Below are 12,188 nucleotides of genomic sequence, written 5' to 3'. Positions count from 1 at the left end.
ACCATGACCCTCGCCCCCATTGGATTAGTAGAAGCTTTCAGGGACAAAAAAAAAAAAAAAATTCAGTAACTCTGATGTTGGAGTTGTCTCCCTCTAAAAAGAGAATCTCAGCTTGGTAGCTTGTTGTTATGGGGGGCCCAAGAAGGAGGTCCCTGGAGCAGTCTTGGGATGAGAGGACCCTGTGAGGTCAGGGCACCATTCAGGACCATGTAGGGCTTATCCCTGGTCAGCTGGGGAGGCCAGGCCTGGCTGTGGCAGGAGATAGTGATGTCTGTGGCTCAAAACTCCCCACAGGGCAGAGGCAGGCTGCAGAATGTGGGACCCCTAGATGTGCTATGATGACGGAATGGAAACACCTGGGGAGACCACATCAGGTTTAGAGGACTCCATACCCAGTATGAGTCCTTTTTGTTTCAACTAAATATTCAGCCCACAGGACTGCCACAGGCAACGGGCCAGGGGATAGAGATGCCTCACCCTCCAACCCCAGCCCTTGTGGTTTGCTCAGGGGTGAGGGGACTGGACTGGCATGTTGGGTACAGAGCCACACATGGATTCTCCTGCCCCACACGCTCTTGTCACAAACCATAGCACAGCTCTCAGGGTCCCCACAAAGGTGGTAGTGCCCCATTGCAAGCATCATTTCCCTCAGGGAAGCACAAGGTTGGACTTCCTCTCCTGCATTCACAGCGGCCCTCCCGGCCCAAGTTACAAACCAGGGTTCAGTTTTACCCTAAGCATTGTTGCTTGGTTCCGCCACTGACATTCCATCTTCACAGGATTCCAGGAATATAAGCTAGACAAGGTCAACTCTAACCTCAAAGAAGAGAGGGTTTGTTAACCTTTTACTCCCAGCATGGAAGATGGAAGAGCCCAGTGCGTTTGAAATGCTGCCCGAAACCCAGGCAGTGGTGTCCTCAGCTGCAGAACAAGGGCCCTTTGTGGAGAAGGGCCCACCCCATGCCGCCATGGGGAAGGGAGCCTCTGCTCCCAAAACGTGGTGCATGGAGGTGGCCCAGCCCCAGGGGTGGCTTACCTTTCCCGCAGGCCTGCACTAGGCCGTACCACTCCCCACAGCTGTTACACAGCAAGGTGAAGGCAGTTTCACGGTGGCCCGTGACATGGCCGGGGGCACACACGTATAGCAGCTCGTCGCCCATCTCCAAACCCGTGCGTCCCTGCAGGATGGTGTGTGGGAATGAAGGCGGGTCTCCACACGGCTTCTCTGAGGAGAAGGAATCACAATCAGCTTTCCAAAGCTAGGCAGAACTTCTATCTTTAAAGATTTATTTATTTATGCATAAAAAACTGAGGTGCAGGCCAGAGGTGTGGGGGGTGAGAGGATTCACCAGAGACAGAGTGGGGAACAGAACAGGCAGATGTACTGAAATACACTGCTGAGAGGAGCAGCGGGCGAGTCCGGAGAGTTCTGCTGCGCCATGTAGGTTAGCTCCCTGGCCCGGGATGGATCTAGTGCTACAGTGGCTGCAGAGAGCTTCATAGTGCTGAGATTTAACCCCTTGAGCCTGCAGGGAGGTCCAAAGGCAGAACCTTTTAAGCCTGGGAGAAAATAAAGAACTCTCCCCCTCCATGGGCACTGCCTGCCACCCTGACGGGGGTTACAGGGGCTGTTGCTCCTTCACCTTGGCATCCTCCAGCCTGACTGCATGCCAGGCACAGGTGAGGCCCTTAAAAAATACTTGAGTGAAAAAACAAGCTACAACTTAGCACAAAGTGCTACAACTTTGTATTTTAAAATCTCCAAGCAATATTGCTCTCTAATGTCTCCTTGAAAGCCTAACAGTAGGCTCCTTCTATGCCTTAGTTACATGTGAATAGGTACTCTTTGTCAAAAGTTAAAATGTTTCAGACCAAGAAGACAGGGAGGAGCCTCTCCCCGCCTCCCCCCAACTTCAATCTTGACATAATAACTGTTAAAAGTTTGGAATATACAAATAAACACAGCTATAGATATAGACTCACATACATCCACAGAGAAGTGTATGGTGTCTGCACAGAGGGAGGTAAAAACACAGAAAGAAAGACTTTGCTATGTATGTTTTAACATATGTATATTTTGGTTAGTATCTTATTTTGTTAGGATAACCTAGTAGTGGAATTGCTGTATCGAAGTGATTCAGTGATGCTTTTTTTCCCAAAAAATGAAAAAAAAATTTAAATCAAAGTTCCTTTTCTATTTTTTATGTCGGAAAGGAAACTCTAGTCCTTATGCAGTAAAATTACCTAAGAAGCACAGGAAAGCAATTTATAAGATATGCTGAGACAAGATGACAACAGAAACTACCACTTGCACTTGAAGTCACCCTGGCTGGCTGAGCAGCTTGGAGTTTTAGTAGCATTTTCTCCAAAAGAGTCATTGCTATCTGTGTTGTTTAACATGAGGGGTTTTGAATGAAAAAAGCCAAGGCTGTGCTTCAGAGTCAACACAAAATGCTGCATTTTAGTCAAACCACCTTGATAGTGTGGTCCAGGAGATCAAGGACTTATTTCACCTACACAGTGAGGAGGAACAGGTAGCCATTGGAAAGTTGCCACAAATCCAGGGGTACCACTGAGCAGAGAGGCATTGCTTGGTCTGAGAAGAATGGACCAAAGTAAAGTCAGGTTGGACTGAATTCCAACTGGTATCTCAGGGGCAAAAGTCCCCATCATTCTCTGCCATTCTCAGCTGCCTGCGACTGACTTTTTTCCTCTAACTGGGATCTAGTGCCCAGAAACTAGGGGCTTTTCATCAAACACATTTACTATCAAAGGACCAAAAAGTACTTTCTATTTCACACAGCTCTATTGTGGAACCCAACACCAACTCCTTGGAGCAGCAAGGCGGCTGCTCTGAGAATAGATAAATGGGAACTTTAGGCTAAATTCATACCCCACGTGACTCATTGAGGTCTTCTCCCACAGAGCCAATTTCTAGAATGGCATGAGCTAGAATCTGGCTTTGGAAAACCTATGAGATGCTCCTGAGAGACTGGGTATACACACTGTATGTTTCTGGATTTCCCACAAATATTCAAGACAGGAAACACACTTGCTTCTTAGCTGGTATGATTTCAGAAGCTCCAGGACCACAGTTTCATGTATTAGCACAGCCAAGGGTGTGCCAAAAACACCACTCGTCTCCACATGCAACACGAATTAGCTCCTTTTGCTAAACTTCCCATCGTGACCCTCACCATAGGGAGCTATGGGAAACAGCTGGCTCTATACCTAACCAATCTTCTCTTCTCTAGGGAAACTTCTATGTGGGCAGCTTTCACTGTTATTTCTCAGCAATTCTGCATGTAGGGATTGTGGTTTGTGAACTTCTCAGACCTTAGAGCTGAATTTCAACAGTTTCAAAATAAAGACCAAATTCTATTATCTTCCCTTCCAAGGAAGGTTTGTATAAAAGTTTGTCTATTAAATAAATAAAATTAATAAACCATAACCTGTTTTTCCCATTTAAAATGACACGTTTGCTTGCCAATCAGAACTTGTGATAGTATTTCCAGTTTAGAACTCATGTGAAAGTTGATGCTTTTCTCTTGAGAAGTTGCAAGACTCCATCATGGCTTTTGAAATTCTAAAAAAGAGACTACAACCCCCGTTTCATAAACCAAAGATGTATAAATGTTGACACAAATGCTTGACTTTTCCTCCTTCCTTTTCTTTTTTTTTTTTTTAAAGATTTATTTATTTATGTATACAAGAGCTGGGATGTAGGCCAGAGATGTGGAGGGTGAGAGGTTTTACCAGAGACGCAGTTGGGGGCAGAACAGGCAGACTGACTGAAATACCCTGCTGAGGGGAGCAGCGGGCCAGACAGGAGAGGTCTGCTGCACCATGTGGGTCACCTCCCTGTCCGGGTATCAAACTTGTGCTGCAGTGGCTGCCGATAGCTTCATAATGCTGCATCTTAACCCCTTGCGCCATCAGGGAGGCCCTCCTCCTCCCTCCACATATCTAAGTTATATGACTTATCTGCCATGCCTACCTGCCCAGCTCCTCCCACCTTACTCTACCCCACACCCAACAAGGGCTGAGGTATCAGTGAGTTCTCAAATTGCATTCACATCAGAATCACCTGAAGGACTTGTAAACACACATATTCACATTTCTGTGTTTGTTTCTGACTTAGTAGAACCCTGGCTACCGTTTCTGGCTAGAGCCCTGGAAGTTTGCATTTGTAATAAGTTTCCAGGTTGTAGGGTAAATGAAGATGCTCAGGCTTTTACGCTGCTGGCCTCTGTGGCTATGACCTGAGGCCTTGAATGCAAGAGGTGCTAGGAAGCATGGGTGCGGGGCACGCAGGCCTGATTGTGGACACCTGGAGTATGGTGTGGGCATGGTGTGGGCATGCGTAAGTGTGAACACCTGAGCCTGGACGCTGAGGCTATCAGGGCGGCATCTCTCAGAGAGAAGGAGGAAGCTATGGCGGAACAGCTACCAGCAAGCAAGTGACTACAGTGAGGCAGGACTCTGTGACAATGTGATGATGCCAGAGAGAGCCCAAAGAGAAAGAGTAAAGATTTGCTGGGGGTTGGGGAGCCTGCCAGCCTCCTGGACCCTGGTCACCCTGCCTTGCCAGCCTCGGGCTTGCCCCACAACTGGCGTAGAAAGCATTAAAGTCTGTGAAAAGCTACTGAGAACTCTAGGACTCGACCCATCTGCCTGGATCGATAGAAAACCTGCCCTGGGCTGCTGGCATGACACAGGTAAGGCGCCAACCTTGGAGAACTACTGCTCCAGGTAACAAGTTACCCTCAAATGAGGCAAAATGAACATCTAGTGATGGGAACCAGAACAAAGATTGCTTTTGACCCTGCTGGAGTGGGAAGGGCAGGGGACCTTTGGAAAAGAGATCCTGGAAACTTTCTGAAGGTGATGGAAATGTTTCAGATCCTGATTGGGTGGTGATCACGCAGGAGGCTTCAGACATATGGTTTTTAATAAATTATAGCTTAAAAAAGCCTGAAATAAAGATGGGCAAAAAGATACACATATACGATGTTCAATCAGGGTATTCTCTTTGATAATAGGAACTATTAAAATGTCTAACAACAGGAGAATGCTTAATTTATGGTACATTCATATGATGGATTGTTATAATACGCATAAAAAAATCATCCTCTGGCTCATATTCAGTGTCATGGGAAAATACATAGTGAGTGCAACCCTCAATTTGGTAAATTAAAAAAAATGCTTGTGAGGAAAAAGACTGATACTAAAGTAATGATCTCAGGGCAGACTGATGAGTGATTTAAATCTTCTTCAACTCTCTGCTACAGTGTCCACATGTTTAAAATTGGAAAATATATTAAGGCGCAAAATGGAGCTAACTACACTTATCTCATAGGTTTGTTACTAGATTTAAGGAATCTGTGCCTTTAGTGTCTACTACAAGCCTGGAACTTACAGGGACATAAATAAAAATGAATTTCAGTTCCCAAGTAAATAGTTGGAGACTTACATTCTTTTGAACTGTTCTTTTAGTAATGATAGTCATTGAGTGCCTAGTTCTCTTGAGTCAAGTCTAGACAAGTATGCAATGACTGGGTAGAATATTGAATGCCATCTGTAGCCATGAAGAAGGGTAAAGCAAAATGGTGGGTAAGGAGAGCAGATCAGATATGGGCTCTTTCCTCCTACTGATATGGCAACAATGGTTAATGACAGACTTAGCTTAAGGTATGAAACCAGCAGAGTTTGGGAACACACAGGGTTCTGATGGATGCAAATTCTTGGAGTTGGTTTACGACCCATGAAAGCAGCAAATAATCAGTTTAACTTAAGATGGTGACAGAAAAGGATTTGCTGGAAGATTTCCTTGTCCCACCACAGGCAGGGGCTACATTTCTGGATCTGTCAGTTTCTTAAGATGTCAACAAAGGAATTCTGTCATGAGCAAGGTAAAGCACAAGTCCATTTGAAACCATTCTACCATTTACACACTCTCCCATTTTGTAAGTAGTTTCTGGGGAGAGGGGTAATATTTTCTTCTAAATTAAGCCTGGACTGATAATAGTTAGGATAATTCTATAATAGCTAGGATAATTCTTTTGCATATGAGAGACAGTCCTGTTGGTAATTATAGTGGGACAGGCAACATAAACACAAGCTGTCCTGGGCAAACTGGAAGGCAGGCGACCTGATGTGAGATCATGCATCTCAGCTGAATGGTGGTGCCTGGGGAAATGAGCTCTTCCGGGCAAAAAGATCATCTTAAAACAAACAAACAAAAAAACCTGGGCCTCCCTGGTGGCACAGGGGGTTGAATGCAGTGCTGTGAAGCTGTCTGCAACCTCTGCAGTGCCGGCCCAATCCCTGCCGGCCTTGGAGCAACCCACATGGCAAGCAGACCTCCCCTGTCTCACCCGCTGCTCCCCTCAGCAGTGTATTTCAGTCAGTCTGCCGTTCTGTTCCTCACTCTGTCTGTGGTGAATCCTCTCACCTTCCCGCATTTCTGGCCTGGACCCTGGTTCTTGTAAAAATGAATTAAAAAATCTTTAAAACAAAAACAAACAAAAAACTCACAAGACTCTACTATTAGGCTTTGAACTCTTTTCACCTCCTGTTTATTATCTGTGACTTAGAACAAACTATTTAACCTTGCTGGACCTCAGTTTCCTCATCTATTAGGCAAGAACAACAGTAACTTCCTTCAGGGTTATTGTGAAGACTGAATGACTCAATACAGGCAACATAGTGGGGACTGTTGCACATATTAGTTATTATTCTCTTTCTGAAGCCAATAATCTGAAGCATCTGCCAAGTTCATAATTACAGCATCAGCTTCAGGGTCAGTTAAAGTGGTAGTGATGGATTCATTAGACTTGACTGAATCTTGGGACCTGCTGTTCAGGGCTGGGAAGACAGGAACGTGCTTAGGTGAGAGCTCCCATTTACCCCTCCTAGGAGCTGTGTGACTGAAGATAAGTCCCCAAATCTCTGTGTTCTTCAGTTTCCTCACCTGAATAAAGAGAACAATATCCTCCTTACAATATAGCTTTGAATAGCAAATAAGACAATTTATGGAGGAATGCTCTGGAGAAAAAACCCAATTTTTAAATCATGGAATATGAGTGTAAAGCTGCTCAATGATTTTTTTTTTCTGATTTTTCGTTTTAAGAAGGCATTGTTTATACAGGTAAAATATGTATAGCTTAATTATTTTTGGTTGAGGGACACAATTGCATAATCACTACAACCAGGAATAGAACAGCTTTTCTTTCTTTTTTCTTTTTTTTTAAGAGGCATGCATTTTCATTTATTTATTTGTTTGTTTGTTTGTTTGTTTATACATGCACTGGGTACAGTCAGAAGCGCGGGAGGGTGAGAGAATCCACCAGAGCCAGAGCGGGGAGCAGAGCAGGCAGAAGGAACGAAGTACACTGCTGAGGGGAGCAGCGGGCGGCAGGAGAGGTCTGCGCGCCATGCGGGACCCTCCTCCGGTGGCCGGGGAGCAGCCGGGGATCGAACCGGCGCCGCAGAGGCTGCGGGCAGCTTCGCAACCCAGCGCTCAACCGCTGCGCCACTGGGGAGGCCCCAGAACAGCTTTTCTAAACTATCTCTTCCTGGCCTTTGGCTTTGGGTGTCCCCCAGCTAACCCACCCCTTTCAATCACTGCTGTTTCTGTCACTGGTGGTTTTGCCTTTTCTACAATTTCATTCAAATGGAATCATATTGTATATAAGCTTTTATGTTTGGCTTTTTCATTTAGCATAATGTTTGAGATTCACTGTTTTGCATGCATTACGATTTCATTCTCTTCATTGTTGAATCCAAGATGTAAATGCCAGTTTTTTGATCCATGGATCAACTGATGGACATTTGAACTGCTTCCAGTTTTTGGCTTTTGTGATAAAGTTGCAGCAGACATTTGTGTACATGGTTTTTTTGTGATCATATGTTTCTTTTGGGTCAGTGCATGGGTGTGGGATTTTAATCATATGGTACATGCATGTGAAGCTTTGCTCCTTGCTTTTGAAAGAAATGATGAGTTATTTATTGGAAATAGTGTGACATCAAGGTCAAGAAACCATTCTGGGGCCTCCCCAGTGGCGCAGCGGTTGAGCACTCGGTTGTGAAGCTGCCCACAGCTTCTGCAGCGCCGGTTCGATCCCCGGCTGCTCCCCGGCCACCGGAGGAGGGTCCTACATGGTGCGCAGACCTCTCCTGCCGCCCGCTGCTCCCCTCAGCAATGTACTTCGGTCCTTCTGCCTGCTCTGCTCCCCGCTCTGGCTCTGGTGGATTCTCTCACCCTCCCGCGCTTCTGACTGTACCCGGTGCTTGTATAAATAAATAGATAGATAGATAGATAGATAAATAAATAAATAAATCTAAAAAAATATATTTAAAAAAGAAAAAGAAACCATGCTATTATCAACTCTATTGTTAGAGCTTGTTTGTAGCTAAAGGCTAACAAGAGTCACAGTTCATACTTGCTGAGGTCTTTGTCTGTGCCAGGCACTAGGCTAAGTGATATTCTTGTCCTGTTCCCTCCTAACAACTTTCTGTCATGGAATTTGAATATCATTCCCAAGGCAGGGAAGTGGTAGAGCTGAGATTTGAACCCAAAGGTCCCGGGTACAGAGTACTTAGGTCTAACTATTGTCCCCCAGATATTTCTCTTCTGAGCCCACCAGGTTTTGCTCTAAATTTCTTGTCATAAATAGAGGGCTCAGAGCACTTTACACAGAAGACAAGTTTGGGGTTTCCTGATCTCCTACTGGACTGCACCATTGGCAGCCTGCACGATCTTCAGAAAATGTTCAAAAATGACAACCTTGTCAAAGCCCTGCAACAATTTGACATTTTCCCATAACATTTGGTCCAATTTTCTCATTTCTGCATACCTACTTCTTTTCCTGGCCTCTCCAGCCCACTCTTGGCCCACTGTTCCCCACCTGACCACCAGCGCCAACTAAGCATGCTATTCCTCAAACACACTAGGGTTTTTCCTGGTGCATAAAGTAAGTTAAAAAAACAACAAAAAAACAAAAATTGGATCATACTATATGTATTCTGAGACCTGTATAATATGTCTTGGAAGGTTTTCCGTGTCATAGTTCTCATTCCACTCATTCTAGATGCTCTTTCTTGCCTCCTCTCTCTCCCACACTTCTTTCCTCCCTCCTTTCTCTTGTGATCATGGTAAGATACTCCTCAGTACAGAGTGTCAAGTGGTGGCCCCCAAAAGAGCAGCCTTTCCAGTGCCCAGAGGAGCCCCCAGTAACAATCTGAGTTTAGAAGGGAGTCTGGACTCTGGCGCATGTCTTGCGTGGCCCCCAACTATCCACCTCTCTGCAGACTTTGTTGTCAACATCCTAGACACTTCTCCAGCTGAGAATACAGCTCAAGATGTATTACTGGTAACCAACTGACATCACTGAGGAGGATGACCATGTGATATTAAAATAATACTGTTTTGGTATGTTCTACTGGTTGTTCCTCCCCAAATAGGCTCCTGGAATACCTTAGGGATGTCTCTCCACATCAGGATTCTCTAGACATTAATCCTGGCCAGCAGTTCCTCCACTGTGGATGAACTCAGTTGCAGTAAATGAGATTCTGAAGTCTGCGGGAGAGAGGTGAAGCTGGAATGGTCACAGCTGCAGCAACGCAAGCTCTCTAATGGGTGAAGTCATGGGCAAGGGTTCCTTCTTCCAGTAAACACTTTCATCTCTAAAGTACACCTGTGACTCTTGGCTTCTACAAACAGAGAGGAATGCTTGTCTGTGCTCTTCCTGAAGGAAATGTTAAGAGTGCACATGTGTGCTGTAAGTTGAAGAATTCCCCAAAAGTCATACGAGGAGAGTTAGCTGTGTGGATTTGTGTCCCCACGTTTGGGAAGGCAGGTCTTCCTTCAAATGACCTTACTACTAAGTAAACTAAGGCAGGTCAGGCCTTGATGGGTATGGGGAGGTGCCCAGGAGATGGAAAATTTAAATTTAAATTACACCTGAGTTAAAAAGTCCTGGTGTCTTTGACCATGGGCTTCCAGCTTATTTCTCTCGGAATCTGTATAAGCTGCTGGAGGATCAGGAGAAAAATGAGCAATACCTTGGGTAAATATTCTGGAAATGTTTGTGTGGCCTTTAACTAGGGCATAGCTTGCTCTATTTTCTCCAGAACTGACATTTTATAGGAAAGTGAATGACAGACTCTTAGTCAGCAAGTGACCTTTGCAGGTCCCGAGGCTGTTGTAAAACAGCACATAGTTAAGTAGCTCCAAGGCTTGAGGACAAGGTTGTCCTTGGTGTACTCAGCTCTGCAAACTGTGTGTGTGTATGTGTGTGTATGTATGTATGTCTATCTATGTGTCTATGTGTCTAGGTTTGGCTTCCTCCTCAAGCTTACCACATGCCAGAAAGCCAAGCATGATGCCACAGATGTGCCAGCAGGCCCAAACTGCAGCTCTGCTCCTCTGTGTAACACAGGGGTGGAGAAGTCCGTCCAGCTCATTGGTGCCTAGAGCCTCAGGTCATAAAGTTTTCCCAGAGATGTCTGAGCCAGGGATTAAAGGATCAATTGGCACCATTTTTCTGGCTGCCCAGACATGGGCACTCCTGGGACTTGGCTGTTTATCTGTCAGAACTGATCTAACCCACATTTTTGGAATGAGAGACCCTCAGCCCTTGGAAAGCAGGACCTAATGCTACCCAGGCCTGGGCGTGTGGGCAGCAGAGAGGGGGCATCATTGCTTACGGGGATGGGGATTATTTAGGTTGCCCTGTGTAACCACCTCAGGCCTGCTTTGCAGATACTCAAGCCCCCAGGGATGTTGTGACCCTGACTCGTGCTCCCAAAGAAATAGCGCAAAGGCTCACCCAGAGTTAGTCTCTCCTGAACCACCTAGCCACGCTCTACTGTCCTCTCTGTCTGCAATCTTCTCTCCTCCCTCCCCTACCCGTTATCCCCACAAAAGGAAATCCTTCAAGTTCTACTCAAATGCCACTGCCTCCCTAATTAGGGAAGTCTCCCTCTGTGCCCTCCTCTGTCATATCATGGAAACACATTAAACTTTTACTTATACACTGTCAACTTTTTCCCTCATAATCTTTTTTTCTCTTCCACAACCATCCCCTGTCCCTTCCCCTCTCTCTTAATTTCAGCCCTAAGGATGTTTGTTGATGTCCACTGGTTTTTGAAAGTGTCTTATGTTGTTGAATTTCCTGCTTTGTAAACTAAACTGTTAACTTCTTGAGGGTAGGAATCTATCTGTTTACCCATCCAACCATCCATCCTCCTACCCACTCATCCATCTGAAGCACCCACAAGTCTGGGCACAGGGCAAATAAACCAAGGGTCAATGCCAGCTCAATGATACTAAGCTCTGATTCCTCCACACTCCCTTGGGAGGCCTTGAACAAGTAAGTTTTATCAGTTGTTCAGAGCAGTGCAATTAATTGGTTCCAGTCTTATGATCACAATTGGAGAATTTTCCAAAGCCGTTCCTGATGTGTGGGGCCTCCTCCAGGCAGAGGTGGGAATTGGCTGCTCTCAGAACTCCCAGAGCACCCAGCTATCTTTGTGATGACATAACGGAAGGGAATCATTCTATCCTGGTTTTCAGGGAAATCTAGGCAATAATAAAGCATGCAGGGGAAGTGGGGGGCAGTGCTACAAAGGTGAGTGGGCTGGTTGGGGAAGAGCAGCCAGGCCAGTCTTGGCTTAGAGGGGGGCACCATAGTACAGCCTATGGGGGCAACAGAGAGATGAGGAGATTCGAAGCTCCCAGACTCCAAGCCATCAACCCCCCAGACCAGCTGCCAAAAGAAGCAAAGTTAGAGAACCCAAGTGGAGGCAGCTTATTTCATCAGCATCCAGCTGGTTAAAAATAACTTCACTTATTGGTTTAAATGAGATCACCACAGGGCTGGAAATTCACTGTCAGTGAAACAAAAATACGAGAGGGAAAATGAGAAAAGTCTGCATTTATGATGAACGTCCTTTCAAAAAAGAGACAGAGAAAGCGGCCTGAAAATCCCACAGGCTCTGTTTTCTTTCCAGTCTCTTTCTTAGGCACAGGTCTGCCATTTTTAGAAAGAGCCCTCTTCTTTCCTCCTGGCTTGCCAAAGGGAGCAGCGGAACAGAACTAAGTGCTGTGAAGCATCAATAGGAAAAAGGCAGCCTCTGGAGATAAAACTGCACTGGGGTGTACACTGAGCCAGATATCACCTACA

General features: G+C 45.6%; 1 protein-coding gene across 1 annotated transcript in view; it reads right to left on the bottom strand.

Moving 5' to 3' along the window:
* Nucleotides 1-12,188, bottom strand: part of SUSD5 (sushi domain containing 5) — a gene marked incomplete at its 5' end in the record, with an annotated part of 38,205 nt that overhangs the window by 13,673 nt on the left and 12,344 nt on the right. Inside the window, one exon of the mRNA XM_084246423.1 lies at nucleotides 1,037-1,225. Within this exon, the coding sequence (XP_084102549.1) occupies nucleotides 1,037-1,225 (189 nt within the window). The remainder of the gene's footprint in view (nucleotides 1-1,036; nucleotides 1,226-12,188) is intronic.

The sequence above is a fragment of the Talpa europaea genome, assembly GCF_964194135.1.
Source record: "Talpa europaea genome assembly, chromosome: 11".
Lineage (NCBI taxonomy): Eukaryota > Metazoa > Chordata > Mammalia > Eulipotyphla > Talpidae > Talpa > Talpa europaea.
This window is presented reverse-complemented; position numbering and strand designations above follow the sequence as displayed.